The sequence below is a fragment of the Cydia splendana genome, chromosome Z (assembly GCF_910591565.1).
Source record: "Cydia splendana chromosome Z, ilCydSple1.2, whole genome shotgun sequence".
NCBI classification, from domain to species: Eukaryota; Metazoa; Arthropoda; class Insecta; order Lepidoptera; family Tortricidae; genus Cydia; species Cydia splendana.
In genome coordinates this window covers 33,353,177-33,375,765 of record NC_085987.1, presented here as the reverse complement: position 1 = coordinate 33,375,765, position 22,589 = coordinate 33,353,177, and the positions used below count along the sequence as shown (strand labels likewise).

General features: G+C 37.2%; 1 protein-coding gene across 2 annotated transcripts; it reads right to left on the bottom strand.

Moving 5' to 3' along the window:
* Positions 1–267: 267 nt before the first annotated feature.
* On the bottom strand, positions 268–21,804 carry LOC134804531 (USP6 N-terminal-like protein). Of its 2 annotated transcripts, none has more exons than XM_063777624.1 (6): positions 21,222–21,804; positions 17,110–17,938; positions 16,791–17,026; positions 15,318–15,379; positions 5,588–5,771; positions 268–1,096 (listed from the first exon to the last, which is right to left on the bottom strand). In XM_063777624.1, exons 1-6 carry the CDS (start codon positions 21,362–21,364, stop codon positions 718–720), a joined length of 1,833 nt encoding a protein of 610 aa, XP_063633694.1. In that variant the 5' UTR covers positions 21,365–21,804; the 3' UTR covers positions 268–717. The 2 variants fall into 2 exon arrangements, with proteins under 2 accessions (XP_063633694.1, XP_063633693.1); XM_063777623.1 differs by having other exon boundaries at positions 289–1,096; positions 5,579–5,771; positions 21,222–21,748.
* Between the last annotated feature and the right edge of the window lie 785 nt (positions 21,805–22,589).

Here is a 22,589-nt window from a genome sequence, read left to right as displayed (position 1 = left end):
TTTGAACTGTATTTACTACATCTTAAATATATTAACACCTTTGTATATACACAAATAAATTTAAATACGCGATCATGAAATTGACTGAGTGTTCTCAAACTTGCTATCAGTTCAGATGAGCGTCATCACGCGAAATACTAGGTAGTTTTTACTTATTGAACTTTACATCAAATTTTAATTTATAGGGTAGGTATTGAGAAATGAAAATGTCAATGAAGAATTAAATTTTGAAATGACTAAAAACTACCACCTCATTCTAAGTTGTCACTCGAATATTAAAAATAATACAACTCCGTATTTAAAGACAATATTTCATAAACAAAATGACAATATGGCGAACTGTGACACCATGTGGAATGAGCTGTTTGGAAGGTCTTGTGGAAATTTAACACATTGACTCTACTTGCCTAACTTTTTATTGCTTTCGTGCAATTGATAGCATACAGACAATTAATTCTTACAAGAAACAGACTCCATCCAAAGTATTGATGACGTGACATTACAGTTACTACTTGATTCATAAACTGACATACTTTTTACTTTCATAAACATTCGGCTTAAACTAAATTACACACAATGACAAAATGTAATACTTTACAAAGATCAGATTCAGGGATTGGAAGAGATTCTAATTTACTATATTTATATTGCGTTGATTGATCATTCCTCTCCAAAAAAATCCTAAGTTCAGATCCATATTACCTAAACTCTAGTGGCTTACTTTAAATCGTACAAGTCAGAATGCGTATCTATGTACCGTTGCGTTATAATCCTTCCGGAGTCGACGACAGGTGTCAAAAGCTCTTCGGACGGCACTTGTATCCTGATTCTGTTATCGGATGGCATATTACTGGCTCCGTTGCTTGCATAGAAGCCGAGCGAGAGCGGTTTGTGGTGTTCCTCAGAGTACGGTTTGTACTTGGAAGGTGAGATCGGGTGAAGGTGGGAAGGGCTAGCCGCGAGTGGATTGTAGGTGACGTGTATACGCACGACGTCGTCCGAGAGCGGGGAGGTGGAGGGCGGGTGCGGAGTGGCGCGCGGCGTCGAGTGCGTTGTCGAGGGCGCCCGCTGGATGCTCAGCCCGCAAATACCGGACCTGGAAAAGCCGCCGCCATTATTTAACATATGAATCTTCGTAAGATTTAGTTTAATGATTTATTATCAAAAATTAGTGTTGACAATATAAATGCCTACAGTTGGCGGTGTGGTCAGTGAAAATACCACACAGTAGTGTGCATTGCATATCTCGCAGCACTCAATGCTTGATCGGACTGTGTATTCCATGCTGTACAGTCAGCGTCATATAGTAGGTAGCATCCAAAGTATTCAAATAGTTCGGTACATCATATTATTTGTATGGCGTACCGAACTATTTGAATACTTTGGATGCTACCTACTATACGACGCTGACTGTACCTATATATCTAATATGATAGATGTGTTTTGAATTCATTTGTTTGCTGCTACCGTAAGTGCAGAATAGATTATAGTAGGCACTTTTGTACAAGAAGACCTACTACTAGTATCTAATAGACATGTGCGCCGCGCCGCCGCGCCGCCGCCGCCGACGATTTTTCCACGCCGCCGCCGCCGATAAATTTGACCGGCGTATAATCGGCGTGGGAAATTTTGATACCTATCGTGTCTCATTCCATGTTGCGTAGTGAGTAAATAGTGTCAGAGATTTGCCAGTGAACCAAATTAGCATCATTTTTGTCGTTGCGGTGTTAGCTGTGATAACGATTTAGCGTTAATTTAAACAAGATCTAGTTTCTGGATCTCAGGTTATTATTTGATATTTTATCGCATAGCTTTTTTGTAGAACGCATTTTGTTTTACATCAATAGTATCTTGATTGTCAATTTAATCAGTGAACTAAAGTCAAGAAAATAGCAGGTTCATATCCTAGGACATATACATGCTATTTTCTTCTTAGAATCTCCAGCAAGCTGTCACCACGATTATAATTGCGTATTTTATGATTTCTCGTATGATGCTGGTGACACGCATAAGGGTCATTATTTACAGATATGATTTGATTTATTTTAATACTTTATTTGATTTATTTATCACATAAATTACAATTTCATTTAAAATTACACACGACCAATTCTTAGTAATTTTATGGTGATCATCAGCTTCTTTCACTTAACAATATATTATATTTCAATCAAAATTATAAAAGTCAGGATAAAGCTTCGTAATAAGCTATACCTAAACAATTATATGTACCTACTTATAGGAACTTAAATCACCAAGTATCATCACTAAGCTAGCAGTAAAGAAAACAAAGTAGACCTTAATATTCCATAAAACGGGACACTTCAAAGACATTCTGTTGAGCGAATCAACCTGCCAGAGACGTTTACTTTCGAAAACGATGACATCTTTATTCTAACATACATTTCTGTTAAACTTCAGTTCAGACATGTAGTAGATGTAGATGTAGTTCATCATTATTTCGTAACAAATCCTAGGTCATCCAATCAAATCCATGGCATCGGGGTCTCCTGTCGAAGTTACCATCTTATGGATTGCCGGAGGGACTATGCAAATGGATCGCTAGCTTTTTGTCCGGCAGACGCATACGAGCCGTAGTAGACGGAAGCTGCTCCGATAGCATGGTCATTAACGCTGGCGTTCCGCAAGGTTCTGTGCTATCCCCTACGCTGTTTTTGCTGCACATCAATGACATGTTGTCTATCGATGACATTCATTGCTATGCAGACAGTACCGGGGATGCCTATTACACAGGCCGTGCCAATATCCCTCGTTCTGTGGTGCTGGAGAGTTGTGAAAAGCTTGTGTCAGACATTGAGAGCACTCTATCCAGAGTTTCGGTGTGGGGTCGGGACAATTTAGTGCGATTTAACCCCACCAAGACACAAGTTTGCGCGTTCACCGTTAAGAAAACCCCATTTACTGTGGTCCCACAGTTCCAAGGCACAGCCCTTACCATGTCAGGGAGTATTGGGATCCTCGGTGTTGACATCTCCAGTGACGTCCAATTCCGCAGCCACCTGGAAGGTAAGGCTGCGCTGGCGTCCAAAAAACTCGGTGTGCTCAATAAAGCGAGGCGATACTTTACTCCGGGGCAAAGACTGCTGTTTTATAAATCGCAAGTCAGTATGGTGCCATATGGAGTACTGCTGTCACCTTTGGGCAGGAGCACCTGGATGCCAGCTTGCACCCTTTGACTCAGTCCAAAGGCGCGCTGTGCGAATCGTCGATGGTCCCAAACTCACAAGCGGTATTGAACCATTAAGTCTAAGGAGAGACTTTGCCTCCTTGTGTGTGTTCTACCGCTTGTACAATGGGCTGTGCTCTGAGGAACTATTTGACATGATGCCAACGTCTGCTTTCTATCACCGCACCGCTCGCCGTCGGCAGGGTGTTCATCCTCACACCCTAGAACCTAAATGGTCGCGTACTGTGCGAATTAAGAGTAATTTCCTCCCGCGGACGCTCCGGCTGTGGAATGAGCTCCCTTCCGAGGTTTTCCCGAGGGTCTACAGTATGGGGTTCTTCAAAAAAGGAGTGTACAGGTTTTTAAAAGGTCGGCAACGAGCATGTAACACCTCTGGAGTTGCAGGCGTCCATAAGGCGGTGACTGCTTACCATCAGGCGGGCCGTATTCTTGTTTGCCACCGATTTGGTATTAAAAAAAAAATAGGTGAGGCGACAGCGGCTAGGAAAAGTCAATATAGATTTAAGACTTAACTTATAAAGATTTTTTTTTGTGTTTTATTTGTATTCCGCTTACAAAGTAAGTAAAAATACTGCCTAAAATGTAGCGTTTTAATGTATCCTTTTTACTTTCATATTTAAACATGCCGTTGGTAACCGTTAGGTTGGTATTGGTAATAAATGGTTGCCAAGTGACATGATGGGATATAATTTTTGGCAATAATTTAGAAAACACACATAATATGTTTTGGATAGCCTAGAAAATACTCTGAAAGCTTTAATGTAGAGTTTCTACAGCCACGTTCTCATGCAGTATCAAAAATAATGCCACGCCAATTTCACGCCGATCACGCCGCCGCCGCCGATCAAAAAATCATCGGACGCCGCCGCCGATGATTTTGCCATCGGCGCACATCTCTAGTATCTAACTGGTACACTCAATGCGATTATGACATAAATAAAATAACCATTCCAAATTTCAAATCGATCGCTTCAGTAGTTCTCAAGATATTTAGCGATGTTACAGACGGACAGAGTCGCACACTGAGAGAAAAATCATCACCAGGAATTAATAAAAACAGTTCTATACTGGGGGAAAAAATGAAGTTTAGTAATAATTATGGACGTTTCACTATTTCTGTAAAGTTTATTTATTTCTACAAACAGTAATCCTAAATCTAATTTCAACAAACAGATAATAGAAATTGCAAGAACTAATAGAAATTGCAAAAGTCAATTTGTTCCTATTAGTTGACTCTCCTTGTCCCCGGATTAAGTTTATTTTTGTAATTCTAAGTGTGTTTTTGTTATCCTTTTCTCTCAGTGCACCATAAGGGTTCCTTTTGTACCTTTTTGGTACGGAACCCTAACAAGTACCTACTCGAAACTAGGCCATAGGTATGGTGCCATCTTTTCGAGCGATGGCGCCATACCTTTGGCCTACTCTCGAGTAGATGGCGATACTTTTTGATATTAACAAATTTAACACATATCAGTGAAAGAATCAAAATCAAATGGCGTTCTAAAAGTTTTAACCATTTGTGTCGAAATATGGCAGTAGGTAAATGTACTGACTACATAATTTACTTTGACAATATTCCTCCAGTCTAAATTCTCTTTGGTAATAGGGTACCTTTTGGTACGGAATCCTAAAAACAGCTTAATGTGTTATTCTGCATTTAAATACATAACGGTGTTAAACCGCATACACCCATCACGGCCATATACATCCTGCCACATAAGGCTGCGTTTCCAGTAGAGACGTGCGAGGATGTGTTTCTTAAGATAAGCAAAACGCAGTCCAAGTGCTTGTTGGATTTATGTTTTCCACCGCAACACTAATCTATGTGTAGCAACCTAAACGCAACAACGCAACAGATAAGCAAAAATGTTTAAACAATTTACAAATCATATCAACAAACTGTGGGAAGCAAAAAGAAGGATCTCCTCTACGGCGCACGCGAATGTACCTAATCATCCAGGAATGATAAACGAGGAATTAAATTAAATCATTAAAAAAGACTGTACACTGTGCGCCGTAGTGTGCTGCCGGCTTTTTAGCAATATACACTAGCAAGTAGCGCGCCTTACATGGTGTGCCACGGTTTTCTATATTAATTGACATGCATTTTTGTAAGATTTTGGTACATGTTATGTTACAACGAAAGTACCATACTGCCCTGCTAAGCCAAAGAGCGCTATCTCAAAATAAATAGCATTGCTAACTTATACTTTAGTTTCTATTACTGAGAATTCCATTTTCAAAATCATTTGTTTTTCACTAAAAATAAAGAAGCCTTTTGTTCTGTTATATTTTTCCAAGATACTTTTATTCGGGTATGGCACCGTGGCAACCAGAGTTGGGTCGCGTACATCTACAAAGACATCTCACCCATCTGACCCAGTGCCGTCGTCGCTGGCGTTGCTGTGCGTGTCGAGCGAGTTGTCGGGCGCGTGCGAGCGGCCGCTCGAGAACACGCTAAGGTCCGCCGTGCTGGTCACCGACGTGTCGGCCAGCGAGCGCCGCGAGCCCAGCGCCGACACCGAGTCGTCGCAGCGCGCGCCGCCCGCCACGCCGCTGTGCTCTGTCACACAATACCCACATAATGTACAAGTGTACACCCAACTCACACTACCAACTCTATAAATGTAGCTATTATAATACCGCTTCACAATTCACCACGTTAACTCTCTGACTATACCTTAACGTTTTGATAAGTTTCACTGCTGGTGCTGGAGCATCTCTACCTCAGAATGCTGATGCTGCTGTGTGGCAATTCAGCAGAATCCGCAGTTAATTCAGTCAGTATTATACAATTATTCGTAACTGTTTTGTTTGACGGCAAGTTTAGAGTCAAATAATATACAGTGAAAGGCTTAAATTAAAATACAATGTCCCAGCTGCCAGCGTATAGATAACTAAATTACATATTGCAAGAAACTGTGCAAGAAACCATGATTGTCAGTTTTATAAAGTTTTAAACAAAATGAAGGCGGCACGTTGTATAAAACTTGCTCAAAAACACAAGTAGATGCCTATTAGGAGTACCTAGTAAGGGATTGAAATGACTTCCGTTTCATTTTAGTTAAACGGTGTATTTAACGTAAATCGTAGTGACGTGAGAGTTAAAATGTTAAAATTGCAGAGCAGTAAACTCGATGTATCAAATTACATGCAAAATGAAATGTAAATAAAAACTTACCTCAAGTTCTTTACAAACACACACATTCTCAAGCAAACCAAACTGAGCCGATGCACATGCATTCCGTAATGAGTGTAATGAAAATCTCTGCTCATACTTTGCTCCTCAAAATGACGGAAAACACGTTAGATAACATTATGAAATATATTTATTGCATACATTATTTACAATAACGTTACAAATTTATGTAGTTGTGCTTTCTAGGCTTCCGTTTTTTCCTTCTAAATAGGTAACTGGGTGATTTGGCGGGAAAAGAGTTGCTGGTGCCTATTACAGGGGAAGGTGAGTCGAGGTGGATGTCGACGGAGGCCAGGGAGGTGCGGAGAGGGACGGCTTGCGAGCTCTCTGGGGGAAAAAAGGACTTCCAGTCAATACCAAGCCACTACTCTATCTACAACATACGATACTGACATTAAACAGTTGGTCGCGTCACATTCATAGTGTGAACGTGGCACATAATTAAATAATACCTAATTATAATTAAGTCTCGCTTAAATGCACTTGGTTTGCAGAAAGCACATTTAATGTTTAAAAAGTTAACGCCTTATGTAAAATAAGGTACATAACAATAAGCGTCAAATTAAGTGTGGGCTAACAACAAATGTATGTGATATCTAATAAAGTTTGTAATATCACGTACCACTTAATTTTGTGTTACTGTAATGTGTTTATTTTTTATTTATTTATTTGTATTCCTCAGATCACCACCGGCGGCAAAACTAAAAATAAAACCAAAACATGAAATTTACTCTAAATGTTTTTAATTTTCATCGAGCACTGCATAATGGTCCCATGTGGCCATAACTCGAGGAGCAAATATTCATACAATGTATATACATTTCAATTACAATACATATATTTATTATATTTATAGTTGACTATATCCCTTCGATTCTCGAAGCCGATGATTTTCATCTCTTACTAAAGTTACTTAAAAATAAATTAAATAAAACATATTATTGCTACATTTGAATGCGTATTAAGAATGGATGATAGGGGTGGGTTTATGTAAAACGATCAGTGGACAGTGACGGCACTCAGTGTGAGCAGAGATTTAACACCACAAACAGAGCAAACGATTTCTTTTATGATTAGGTAATACTAAAGTTGGTTGTAAAGTTTGTAAAAAGAAACATTGTTTAAAGTGCTTAGGAATTAACGAAGTACGAGCGTGATAAAAAGTTTATGCGAAAATAGCGTTATGAAGTTAGCACAAACAATGCAAAATGCAAGATATGAGGAGTGCGGGCAAGCGCGGCTTGGGGAGCGATATAACTCTCAATATTACCACACGACACCCAAAGTTACATTCTCCTCATATCTTAAACAGCGTGTTAAATGCGGACTGTAAGCGTTAATAACAACATAAACCCACCGCCGTACCACCAAATATTACTTTGCTAGTGCATACATCTTAACGCATCATTCGTATGTTACTAAAGTTATGAGGTAAGTACCTACTAAAATTTGTATACTTGTTTGAAAACGAATTCATCGTACGAGAACATGCAAAACACGATTCAACCTATAATTTCTAAATAAAACAGCCAAATCATATATTCTTCATATTCTTAAACGTCATAGATTAGACATCATGTTTAGTTGTGTAATATAAGTTTGTATACTGATTAATGTACCCTAAAAAGCAATACTTTTCACGTCAATTTATTAACAAAAAAAAAAACAAACGAATAGCATAGCTGTGGTTGATATAGGTAAAGACATATGTAACTCCGTATAAGATGAATAAAGTCTTTACTAAGTAAAAAACGTGCCTCAGAAATCAAGAAAAAGTCATTCTCGGACAGATGGCGCATACACCTTTGGCCTATCCTCGGCTAGATGGCAGTGACGACACCGTTTCATAAATAACAATTTTAACACATAGGTATCAGTAAATGAACATGGGTCAAAATGATATAAAAATAATAAAATCATTTATCCATATATATTAATTTTTTGATAGTTTTATACGTTTTCATTATGAGTTTTGGTCGTGTGTCGATAGATGGCAGTAAATTTACTGTGACTACAAAATTTATTATCCAGGACCCCTCTATACTATCTATTCTCTTTGATATAGGTACACCTGCATCAAATCGTGTCAAAATATTTTCAATCATGTTAATATCCAGAGAGGAAAATGAGGACTACGTTTGTATGTATACTTGTATAGGCGGTTTCGGGGTGGTCGTCCACATTCGTTTTAACGCAGCATATTTCTAACAACCCATATTATACATACTTAAATACAAAAACATTGTAAATGTAAGTAAGTAGGTACATATGCCAATACTACTACTGGGGATATGCGAATGTGTGGTGGGAAAAAAAAGTGTCCTTTTATTTATGATCGTCTTTGTAATCGTTTGCTACGTCACTATCAATAAATGTGACGTCCCATGGTCAAAGGTACCTTATGGCGGGTATGGAGTTATACATACCCCAGTAATCTACAATAAATAAGCTATCGATAACACAAAAGATCAACCTCCTAAGTTGTGTAGTTACAGAGATATTCTTTTTTGAAAATAATGTTGTAAAATGAGCAACTTTACGATAGAGAAGTTTTAAGTTTAACCACCTAAAGAACTATGTTCCTGAAGTAAGTTACATAGTTGACTACAAATAATAATACCTTAGACTCCTGAGATTAAAAAAATGTTGCGACTTGTTCTATAATATAAATAGAAACCTTTGATATCGACTGACTTATGTGCATACTAACCAATCTCTTGAAAATAAAGTTTTGTTTCAGTTTCACGATTGATTGCAATGAGCTCTCAAGATTTAAATTTATCTATTAGAAAACGACACTGAGAGACAGTTTAAGCAAAAAAAAATACCGATTGAGACGTGAAAATGTAATTTCTGAGTTTTTCATGTAAAATCACAAAATTGAATATTTTTTACTTTTAATGTGGCCACCATCAATTTTTCTGAGCACATATGAAAGAAATTCTGTCATTCAAATGAAATAAATCCTAAAACCGCAACTAAATGCTATATTTAACCTCTTATGCCACTTTAAACTTACATAACAATAACGGTCTTTGCTCCATACATTTAAGAAAAGGTACCTTATGGTTATAAATTTAATAATATGTACATCACTACAAAACATCAATTACATTGAAGTTTATCTTTTATGAATTGAAAATATTAATTTACATTAAACTGTCACAAATTTAATTAGTTCCTCGTCATAATAATCTTTAAAAAAGACCTATAATTTGTATGTAAAGAAAAGGTACCTTGTGGTTAAGTTACATGATGAGGCATGATGATGATGGAACAGTTAGGATAAACCAATAATATTTTAGGGTTAAGATGGTATAAATCGTCTATTTCTTATCAATATAGTATATTTTGGTTGCCATTGAAGACAAGCGGCTTTGAGGTTCGATGACCTCAGACCCTATGGCAATGCGTCGGGTATTGGCATTTTTCAGCAAACCAATGGCAGATTTATTGCATGCGACCAAACCAAATGAAGATTACTCTAGTTAAGAAAGACTTGACGAGAGTAACTTTGGTATAATAGCAGGCTACTTGGATTTGTAATGTCGGTCGATGTACGGTTATAATATTTGCTAGGCCCCCCGACCAGAACTAAAATTATCAAATTAGTTTTTCAGAATGCTAATACAGTTCTCTACCAAACTTCTTTTCCCGTATTGACCAGTTATTTTTAGGAATTTTCAATTACTTTTCCATAAGGTACCTTTTCTACTAAACTCTGAGACGACATTACTAGGCTTATAACTAACTAATAACAAAAATAAAAACAGGTAAACAAACGTTAAGCATTAAGGTTTCAGATCACCCAATAAAAAAAATTGAGCATTTTTCACCTTTTTACAAATCATTTAATAGAGTCTGGCTACTGAAATATTACCCAAAGTTTTGGAGGGAAATTCAAAAAATCTTGGGCTGGTCACACTGTGTGTAGTAGGAATTATAGTTTTGATACTGGAAAATATTTTTGATTTTCTGTGCACACGTTAGGTACTAAAGGAAATAAGTTAAATATACGTTGACTGCACTCAAAGTCAGCTCACATTAATTTCTACCACTATGTAAAGTAGAGTCAACGACAAACACATATGATTACGTTGCAATGTTTTGATTTTATTGATATTTTCCAGAACTTCTAGTTTATCCGTTTTGTTACACACTTGTTCTGTTTATGAGATTCGGGTATTAATAAATTCACATACTTAATCAAAGTTATAGGGAAATGTTAGAAGTTTAGAACTAGTACTTAAAGTATCAAAATATTAATAGAGCACCAACCTACTAAATTGTTTCCGACTTGTAAACATTGCAGTTTTTCGTTATAAAACGTTTCACGTCGACTTCGCACATTGTCGTAATTATTTACGAGCTTAAATAATAGGTTGCGGACCTCACTCGGTATAGTCATTATTAGTATTATTTAAGTATTATTTCAAATAAATGCCTTATAAACCGCGAACAATTTGAATGAATGACATAAATTGACAACAGAGTTTTAACTTTTTTTAAAAGCATAGACAATTGGTGATGCAACAAGGAAATATCTGTCAACAAAATTTGGCTAGCCAGACTTTATCTCCGAAACTAGAAACCCTCATAAGGTACCTTTTTCCATGGAACGTCACAAATAATGCTGATGGATTTGTATTGTACAGCAATTCGTTTAAATATGCAACCGAGGCTAATGAAAGTAGATAACACAATACGTACGTCTAGTTCATGTATGACCCATGATAGGAGAATCTGATGATGAGAAAAAATATAGCAACCTAGTCTGACCTACTTACAGGTAAATGCATAAAGTTATTAAACTAAATATTTCTCAGCAGAGTTTCGAAGAGATATAAAAAATAGGAAAAACCGTGCCCCCGACATCGAAAGCCGAACTGGATACGGCCCCACATTTTTTGTGGTAACCGAATTGCCAAACGTCAATTTGTAGAAACCAGATTTACCGGATAACATAGGTACGGGGCCGTGTAGCGGCATCTATACCTCTCGCGTCGAATGATGATGCCTATGACAGTTTCTTCAAGAAACTTAATTAGAGCTTAATTTAAAAAATATTGAAATATAGTTTTATTTTATTTAGGAAATAGTTGGGGAGCCGACGATGCTAAATGTGTAGTTAACCCCTGGAGCGCCCCAGAATTACCGTAGTATGGAACTCCTATACTAGTTACCAGCACACGTGTCTGTTTAGGGCGCTCCACGGGTTAATCGAGCGTCGTACAGACCTATTGGAATCGAAATATTAGATGATAAGAAGAAAAAAAAGTTTTTTTTCCAGCGAGCCGGAAAGCGTCTACAATTTTTTTTTAATTTCGGGAAGTTGGTGGAGGGTTAAAAAATCGTTAAGCAGTTTGTGGGTTTGGTCGTTTTTGTCCACGTTAATGCTATATTTATTCTATAACTTAATAAAACACTTATTTGTAGGCATTTTCTTAATCTGACGAACACAAGTTTGACGCCTATTTTTTACATAGTAACCGTCAGATTAAGGAAATGCGTGCAAATAATTATCAGATTTAGTAATAGCACAATTACAGCGTTAATTTGGACTAATTAAACAAATCCATAATCTGCTCAACAATTTGTTGAACCCCCCACCAGCCCCCCACCAATCAAGGGCTCCACATAGATGGCTAAAAGGGGTAAAGGTAGACTACACGGGGTAGCAAGATATCACTCATATCTTCATCTGACACGCTCGAGTAAACACAAAAATCCCCTGTTGGGCTCCCCTACTAAAATAGGTAAAGCTAGAAAGTAGAAAATTAAAGACAAGTTTTCTTGTCTCTATTGAGTTCTCCACTGATGTGGCAACTATGTACCTACGGCAATAAGTTACAGTGTTAAGTTATCCGCGATTATATGAATGTATGTATGTAATGTTGGCCGTTTTATTTAAATTATTAAATTGAAGCTTACCCAAACAAAACAAAAATTGCCTGTTTTCAATAACCCATGCAGTAACCTGGAACCCTGTGACTTTGACTCTGCATTGAAAAAAATTAGATACCCACTAAGGATTTTTTTTTGGACCAGCGAAACAATCGCACTCTGTACTTTCAAATGTGCTGTTACCTATCCTTGTTTCGTACAATAAAATATTTTTTACTTACTATCTACACTACGAATAGCACGTGTAAACGAGCAGTTTCACATCATATAATTTGATGTCACTGACACATATTGCCTGAAAAGCCTTTTTAGCTTCATTTTAGCATTTTTTATTAAAACACAAAACTACCTTTTACGTGCATTCGTAATGCAGATATGTTTGCAACTGAATTCGTTAGGTCACCGCTCGAATAGGGTATGTGTACATTTTACAAGCTTTAGTTTAATTAGAATTTAAGTGTCTATGACCAATTAAATATAACCTATAAATTTTAGCCAAATTACATTTTATTAGGTGGTTTTTCATATGACTTTTAAAATGAATGATTAGTATAATACCTACCTAATGGCTCCATTACACAGCTCTATTTAATTTCCAATTTATCTTTTCTAGTATATATATATAGTAACAATCTCCTCCCGCCTTAGTATAATCAACATTAATAACGTCACAAATATGCAAATAACACAGCTATTAGATTTCACTTTCACAAGTTTAGAGCTTGTAAAATCAAAGAGCACCATACATAACAAGTAGGCACTACAAGTTACAAATAGTGCTATTAACTAGTCGTATCGGTAATACTCTATTCGTATAGTAATTCTATTGTGTAAAATGGAAATAAATTCGAGACAATATTGTGACCTTTTTATTACATACTGCGGGACTATCATGACCACAAAATATTACGTGTCTTATATACCTTTAATGTATACTTGCACTATGTAGCACTAAATAATAACTGAGCTGCGCTGAGGTTGGAGTAGCCATGTCAGTTTGAGATTATAACTCCGCATGCTTAGATAAAACTATGATTATATATATTTATTTATTTCGCTTTCTGACCTTTTACAGTACAGACAATGTAATTTGCACTCAACAGGGTCATCTAATTTACAACTCGCCTAATAAATAATAAATACTTTTTCTCAAAAATGGACGGCAAAGTCGACTTTGCCGCTTAAAAAATAGGTTGCGAAGCGCGTAGTTTATGGTCCGTCAAAAATTAAAAAGTTAAAAACATTGCAGTCTCGATTTTGGGACTGCAATGTTGCATACAAATTCCATTATTTGTCGAGTTCCAAACTTTTTAAAAGTTGAAATGGCCATATCAAATGAAGGCACAGGCCCATTAAACAGCCAAACAGATGATTAGTACCGCGACTATTTAGCTGTCTCAAATAGGTTGGCGTATTTTCGGCAGAAAAATACACTTCTATTTTTTTATTAAAAAAATAAAAAGGCGGCAAAGCTAATTTTTTCAACTTTTTTCTGTGAAAATATATACTTAAGAAAGTTGCTTTTGTAAAATATTTCTATGATATTTATATTTCTTGCACCATTTTTGAGAAAAGCACTATATATGACTCGGCTGGAAGGCTACTTGCTGGCTTCGGATTCAATTAAACGGACTCCCAAGGTCGTCCGTTTAAAACGAATCCTCAGCCTGCAAGTAGCTACTTCCGAGCCTCGACAATAATGTACTATTAATTGAGAGCGCATCTTAAAATTGGGAAATAAAAGAACCTTTTGTTGACAAGCAATACAGACGTTCAGCGACGAATTGATAGGGTGTAGGGGCATTTCACGCCAAGCGGGCAACGAAAATGATGTCAGGTTATAGAATTTGCGGATATTTGAATAGTTATGCTTTATAGTACTCAATGTCCTAAATTTATTCATATTAATTGGGCGCCATTTCTGGTTTGGAAGCATTAAATAATGGACGAAATCGGAGGAGTGTATTTTTGCAAACGCTGATATAGCTAGCTCTTATCATTTTAAATGCTTCCAACCGGAAATGGTAGCGAATAAAAAAAAATATGCATAAATTCAGGACATGTAGTAGAACTATTCAAAATATTGGCAAATTCTATAACCTGGCATTATTTTCGCTATCCGACTGGCGTGAAATGCCCCTATAGTCACTACCAAACCAACCTGACATAAAAACTCAAACAAAACATCTAGTAGGTTTTATAGCGACAAGCATGCAGTGCACTTTAGTTTCTATAATCTAAATATGTAAATTAAAATAATTAAAACAAATGATTGTTGGTAGTGTCAGTACCTATGCCATTCGAACTTCATCATATGTAGTTAGAACTTTGCAACTAATTTTTATCTAATTCTGGCAAGTATTTACTAAAGATATCTCATCCATATTTCGATAAATCGTGGTTATTTTCTGTCGAGTATTTTTTTTAAATACATTTGTTGTTCATAATCGCTATTGGAATATATCCATAATCCATAAGTCAATGTTACACTCGGGCAAGTCTCTATTTTACCAATCTGGCGATTGCCGTCTGACACTTGCAATCCTCCGTGCATTTCCGTGTCGCCAAATAGCCACTATCTAAGGATTATCAGTGTCAACAGACAATTCTTAAGATGGTGACATTGTGTTGGTAAAGACTCGAGTCTTGGAAGTCCACAATTTTAAGACTTGACCGGGTTTAAAAGACTCTACAGTCTACTTGATGGCGGCGTAGTTATTATAGGACTCGACTTCTTTAGAGTCACGTTTCAGAAATACTCTACAAAGAACACAAGTTGAGACAACACAAGTCTCAAAAATGTTTTAAGTAAGTGCGTCAAATTCTTCGAATTAATACACGACAGACTCGAATTGTTACAGACTAGGTGAAATCGAGGGCACGTCATCGAAAGCAGGACAATTATTTGTACGCGCATCACAGTCTTTTACAGATGCGTAAAGTGATCAGAGCCTAGGCTCTCCAGGGAGGAGGTGCTCGAGGAGTACGGAGAATTCTCCAAATTACCTGACACGGTGTCGCTTTGCGACACGCGGAGGTCCTGCAGCTCCAGTGCGGCTTTCTCGCGTCTGCAACAACATTAAGTCCAGCTTCAATTTCCTACCAATAATAGCCAGCAGTAATAGCAGGTACTGGCAGACGATCGGTAACGTAAGCTGCTGCGAGACCGGGTGGACCTCAAGTCTGTGATACCAGTGAGAAATCGCGAAAAAAAATTTACCTTCCCATAGAAAATGGACCAGCCAAAACGTATGAAACATTTTTTTTTCGCGATTTCGGGGTTGATCCCATAGTAAAAGTTGCTCAGTATAATCCCAAAACCTCCCTGGCAACGGAAATGCAGTTGTTTTTTAGCCACCCTGTATACGTACCAAACATAGTTTGTTTACTAATACAGAGACACATCAGAATAGTAGCGTATTTAAGGTCTAGTTTTTCTTCCCAATTGAAACGTGGTATTTCGACAAAACCAGTGTTCTCGCCAATTTATCAAGCTGAGCTGCCAAGATGACTTTGTGTACCTATTCTTTAGCATGCAACCACAGAAGCTCTGAGATGAGGAGGAGAGGTAACTACACGAACAAAGTTCTCAAAGAGTTCTTCTGAAGTGGCTGATGTAGCCGATCTTGTTAGTAAAAGTTCGCGAACATTGCGGGCATGTGAGCACACCGTTAACATATAGGGTATTGCCGCAGGTGGTCTGGCTTTTATTTTATCACGCTTGGCATCAAGCTCTAAGCTCTGTATGTAAGCTCTGCAGGGCAGATAAGGGGCTATTCATAAATTACGTCATTTCAAATGGGGAGGGGGGGGGGGGGTCTGGTCATCGGATGATGGTAGCATGACGTAGGAGGAAACGGGGTCATTCGAGGCATGATTTTTGGATGATTTTAGGGGAGGGGGGGGGGGGGGGTCAAAAATCGTCAAAAATAGATGAGTCGCCATTGACACCCCGTTGGGATCATATACAATGCACTATTTAGGAGGTACCTAGGTGTAGGTGTAGTAAACAGTGACAGTAGACCTTGTCACAATTATTTTGAGTCTGCTCTCAATATCATCGTGACAAGATTCAACAGTGTACGGTTTTGGTTACGCACATGGTGTTTTTATGATTTCATTTGATAGATATATTTAAATAATGCAACTTTGAGAAAGAAACTATTTCTGATGATAAATTAATCATAAAAATAAAAACACGATCTCCGCAATTAAGACAAAATCCCACACCTTGCTACATCAATTCTTTGTATAGTAGGTACTTGAAATAGTAATAACTAATAAGTGTAGATAACTACAGACTTGGACACTTTAGTCGGTCCCATTTGAATTCAGAAATAGCATAATCCTGCGGTAGATGCAGGTTAATAATTCATGCATCTGTGCTCATGACTCGCATTACCGCATTACGAGTATACGAGTGCCTCAGTGCTTCTACCTCTATATAGTAGAAGGCCGTTGCAGGAATTGAGTATGTACCTTAATATCACAGTGGCTCTGGCTTGTTTCTCGGTATCGGAGAAGGTGTCGGCGCGCTGCCCGATCTTGGACTTGTCGTCGGGCTCCACGAACACGCCGAGCGGCCGCTGCGGCAGCTCGCTGGGCGGCGGCGGACCCGGGTAGTCCAACTTGGCTCGGCGGAGCTCCTCCATCGAACGTTCTAGATTTACTATCACAATATCATCCTCGAAACCAAAGTCTTTATGTAGTTTTACCTGCAAAAAACAATATTACAATATTAACAACCACTTAACTAAACTACCAAGTAATTTATTTAAATTCAAAAGTAAATACACACCTGAATATAATTAACAATAAGATCCATATCATTCAATTTCATTATAGCTTTTTTATGAAGCTTGAGTATCGTATACGCCATGGCAGTGACCACTCTCTCGCCGTCCAGAAGATATATATCCCACACTCGCAAACACAAACTGAAGGGCACACGCTCCACAAAACATACAAAGAACCACTTGAGTGAATATAGTATTGCATCCAACCCATACTTATCAAAATGCAGTTTTAACTTGGGCATAAACTTTGTGAGTATCTTATCATGATGCCCTAAGAATCGCGTCAACTTGGGAAATCCTTCGATATAGAGTCCGTGCATGTTGTACCTGTTGTCGGACAGCAGGATGGCGAGTGCCCAGAAGGCGTCCTCCTCATCCATGTACATGAGCAGCACGCCGGCCAGCCCCGACATGCCCTGGCAGTACCCCACCTCCGAGTTGTACATGCTGTACGCGCACAGTACGTTGAATAGCGAACATTGCTTTTCTGAATACCTCTCTCTGTAGAATTGGTGTTCTCTAAATTGACGATTTACATCAGAGTCTATCTGCCTCACTTCTGTAGACCATTGTTTAGCTAGCTTCAACATTTCCTGATATTTACCAAGTTTCTCTGCTTTTATTCGATTGATGTCAAGTAATTTGCACCATATTCGCGGTCGTAATGAGAGTGGCAGGCCTTTGTATGTACGCTTGTGTAGTTTTTCTTTGGTTGATGGCGAGTCCCAGTTTTTTAGCATTTTTACCCATTTCTTTTCTCTTTCGACTTCGATATTGATTTTTTGCGGCGCCGTTTTTTGAGGCAACCGCTCGTCGTGGATAAATCCATATCTGGAAATGTTTGCATTAGTAATTAAATTAAGGATAATGCAAATAAAATAACAATGTGCGGGATATTATCATGTCATGACTAACAGTGTATTTAACGTCGACGGGACAGTGGATATTAGGCAGTGAAGTATTAGTCACTATCCCGCGACAATGTGCGTCACCACCAATTAATGGCCAGTTCATAATGCTATCCATCAACAATCTACCTACATATTATTTGCCCTAATTCATTTTATTACACTATAACGCAATGACAGAAATAATTATAATTTACGTTAGGTATTCAATTAGTTTAGTTACTTATGTATTATACTAGTAACATCTATAAAACTCGATTTCCTCCAGCTTTCCCATTTGAGAAACTGTTTTGAAAAAGGTAGTCAAATAAGCCCCTACTATACCAACTACATATTTATTCCTATTTGTGTCAATTTATTATACTGAACTCACATTTTCATATTCATTATTTCTATAGTAGGTATTCGCATTGCTATCACCAAATAAGGCATTGTAATTAATCATAACATTAGAAAATGCTATTTACATTTAATAGTATGAATTAAAATAAAAAAAGTACCTAAATACATATAACTATTTCATAACATTCGCAAAAGCAGAATAAATAGGTACCTACATTGTTCGCCATGAACAGCCTCTCCTAGTTGTACCTACTACATTTATCTTTCAGTTACAACAAATGCAAATAAGTGTGGCAATGGCAACTCGTTTATTGCATTAATGTCCTTATTACATCCGTCACAACGTTCATAAACAGAATTTTGTTTAATTCATCTTTTATCTAATAAAACCATAAACGAAAATGACAAATTACCTTTCCATGTTTGAGTTAAATCAACAAATTAAGGATATAATTCGAACATTACTTAAACAGTAGAAAATGGACTACATATTATGCTAAAAAAGATCTCCTCAGGTAGTCTAAATCTAGCAAATGCAATTTTCGAAAGGAACACATATATTTCATAATTACAATGTGCAGGGCAGGGCGGGTGCATTGCGTGAACAATTCGCGAATGGCACACAAGCCCCCGAATCTGAATGCACCTTCAAGTATGTTTCTACTGTAAAAGCCTTGGTACACTGACACCGCTTGAAATTCCAAACATTACTCCTATTTTCAAAGGGTCACTGACAACCTGCCACCAAGCATAAGTGTTCTTTTAACACAGACACATTTTCATTCAGAGGTAACCACATTGCGCTGTATAGCTTTTACCTATTAGACTAATTTATAAATTTACACTTTTAAGCAGGATTCAATAAAACTATTGGGAGCAGGGACCGAATACCGGGATATTTTTCATACAAATTAACCAGTATTCAATTTCGGTATCTTGGTTGTGTATGTATATTTTTGCACTTAATATAGCTAATCTGATCAATCATTATATTATATTATATTATAGTTTTATTTATCCATACAGTTACATATTTGAAATATTTATGTGTATAGTATGTATATGAATATTATTGTATGGCCCCTATAGGGTAGAAAGCCTCCTCCATCTTATTCCATGTTTGTCTGTCTTGGGCTGTGGTCATCCAGTTTTTACCAGCTGTTTTTACAATCATTATCCTTACCTAAATACTATTCTATAATATCAAAGAAATAATGTGAAAGCTATGAGATATTTTGATTTTTAGTTATATCGGTAACGGTCCCTGATTGGGAGTGCTAAGATTCCAAATTAAATATTTAAGTAACAGTGAAACTAAACACATAGTAAAAAGATTGTGGCAAAAAAATTAATTTGGTATAAGCTTTTGTCCCTGACTGTACTTTTCTTTCCACATGCAACTATAGTTTGTTTTTTTTAGCATTAGAAATAAGGTAAACAATCTTGACGTGTCTTTTAATTGAAAAACACATTTTAAAAATAAGTTACGCCAAATATGTAACAATTATAAATCTAATATGATCATTTATATTCTTCTGCTTTCATAAGTAATCGTTTTTGATTTTTAACAAGCGTATTTGAATTAAAAGACATGTCAAGATCGCTTACCTTCTTGCAAGTTCTTTCTAATGCTAAAAAAAACGAACTATAATACTCATCGAGATTATTCTAAGGATATGATGTCATGATCCTCAGTATTGAGGGACAGACTGAAGAACAAGATCACAAATTTGATTTGGTTGGTTTGGGAGTTCCCATAGCCACCTCCTGTCTCCATCATCAGATCAGCTCCATGTTATCATAATTTTGATTTACATATGTAGGTAATTAATTAGATATACACAATTTCAGCTCAATTTAAATTAGATAGAAATTTAATAGTAATAGCTAAAATGTTTAATTTGGATAAGATCTAAAAGTCCAATCAATATATTCAATATACTATAGACGGTCAAACAAAATTCTCAGTAGAAAAAGGCGCAAAATTCTCACTCTTTGCACCTATATTTTTTAAATTTGCCGCTCTTTTCTACTGACGGAAATAAACAGAGTACATATTGTCAATAGATTCCATCCCACTGTGTAGACAAACTACATTAGCAGAACAAAAAAACAGGTGAGATGTAGAAGATGTAAATGTTTTAAAGAAAAAAAATTGTAGGTAGATGTTCAGTTAGCTGTGAAGATACTTCACCTCCCTTACATAGAAGGTTTTGTGAGGGGGTTCAACTATATCTGCAGTTGACTGTATGTATCAAGCATAATGTTATCATGTATTTAATTTCACATTGCCATATGTTCTTTTTTCCTGTTTTATACTTGATAACTACTGGTTTCCTGTTGACATACCAATATCTCACTTGATGGTCTCATCGGAAGATCAGCGCTGGAAGCCACCAGCAACATGCTGAGATGGGGCCATTTCGTGGCACTTTAATCTTATTTTGTGTTTTCTTTTATACTATGTACTGTTCCGATTGTTTGTGCTTACGAATAAATCTATTCTATTCTATTCTATTCTAATATATTCACTCCAATCCTAAATTAAAATTATTATGATCAAATAGAAGAGATAAATAAGTATTTATAGATGTTTTTGTCGTCGCAACAACCTTTTACATTGGTCTTGAATTTATTAAAAAATTCCACCTGTAATGAATGTTTTGTCCTAAACAATAATACTGAAATGATGTAATTTGAAAAAGTTTTAGGCAGTAGCACTATCATTAAATTTATATGTGCTTGCATTTATTGAAACAATCATATGATATGATTTTAAGTTCATAAAGAGTTCAGTTGTCTCAAAACTTCCTATCCAAAAAGTATGCAAATATACTTCTTTTCACTTAAGGTACTAAACTCACCTGTCAGTTTTATGGTATGTCTCATATTCTGGATCCTCCCAAGGGTCTATCTGTCCGGTGAGATTCTCCCGACCCCTTTCGTACCGTTGAAAGATACGCTCCCGCTCCTCGGCTGCTCGAGCCAACAATGATTCCTTATTCATAACACGGCCTGACTGTGCCACATACCGAAACACCTATTCTACCGCCAATATTGCTATCTGACCTACAACTATTCACATTTAAACCAGAATATAAATCAACCATCACCCATTCCGCCTCCTTAACATCACGACTAGTAACTTTTTCCCATTCGACACGATACTACATTATGTGACGTATGTCATCTTTACTTCCTTTTCAAAAATGTAAGAACATTACAATTAAATTTTAGCGTTTCCGTCTACGTTCAAAATAATGTTAGTTGCACATTTCATGGAAACTACTATATCGAAACACGATTTGTTCGCCTTGACGCCCTTTTTTTAATTATGTTGGAACTGGTGGTTGGGCTGGTTGGTTGGCAATAAAAGACGTTTTTTTTTATTTTTTAACCAAAATAGTGCTTGCAGAGTCAAAGCAATTTTATTGCGCAATATTACCTTATTGTCGCGACCGTCGGATAGAACGAAGGCTCTTATCGTGTCCCACGTAATGCGGCGTCCCTCTTGCAGTTACAAAATAAAATTCGACGAGACGAGTAGACCTTCGTGCCATGACGCCTAGGACGTCCTTTAGCGTGGGAATCGTGGGATGCTACCTGGCTCCGTCTCACGTTGAAGGGTCGCCCCGGAGCTATCGTAAGGTTCTTGATCTTCCGACACAAAAAAAAACCAAAGACGCGAAGAGGAGCCGATTATAGGAATATCGGGAGACCACTGCTACCCACTGCCCAGGACAGGCATCTTCTTTGCCCAAAGACCGAGTCGGGCGGTGCAGATATGGTGCAGATGTAACGCTGCTAGCAGCTTGGGGACTAGGGGTTTTATATATTTATAAATTTAGTTTAGTTTCAGTGTTCTTATTAATGTTTTTGTTTGTATATTATGATGTGATATTATTGTGTTGGGAAATAAATTAATTAATTCATGTGTACGGCGCTTAAGATTGAAAGTGTATAGAGGGTTTATAATGTTTTCTGTGGATCCATAGACCTTGCAACCTGCAACAAATCACATATGATTTTCTACATTGCCGACTAAAGTACGTGCAACAAATTCAATCGATCTCTAGCCGCCTCCAGCGTGCGCGTGAATCGCGGGCGAAGCCGCGAACGCGAGTGTGGAGTCGATTTTCGCAGACAGTCTGGAGGGGGCTTAAGTAGCGCAAAATATAAGAAAAAATCGCATGCGATGTCTGTGGAGCCCGGATAGGTTCTCCCCACCTCTA

Bases quoted from the DNA above. Each gene is read 5' to 3' on its own strand.
- LOC134804531 (XM_063777623.1), bottom strand. From the start codon at position 21,364: ATGAATAAGGAATCATTGTTGGCTCGAGCAGCCGAGGAGCGGGAGCGT. The intron at 15,380-16,790 runs GTACATACTCAA...ATGTTGTTGCAG, and splicing joins AGAGCCACTGTGATATTAAG to ACGCGAGAAAGCCGCACTGG. The intron at 1,097-5,578 runs GTGAGATGTCTT...CGGCTTTTCCAG, and splicing joins GACGGCACTGGGTCAGATGG to GTCCGGTATTTGCGGGCTGA.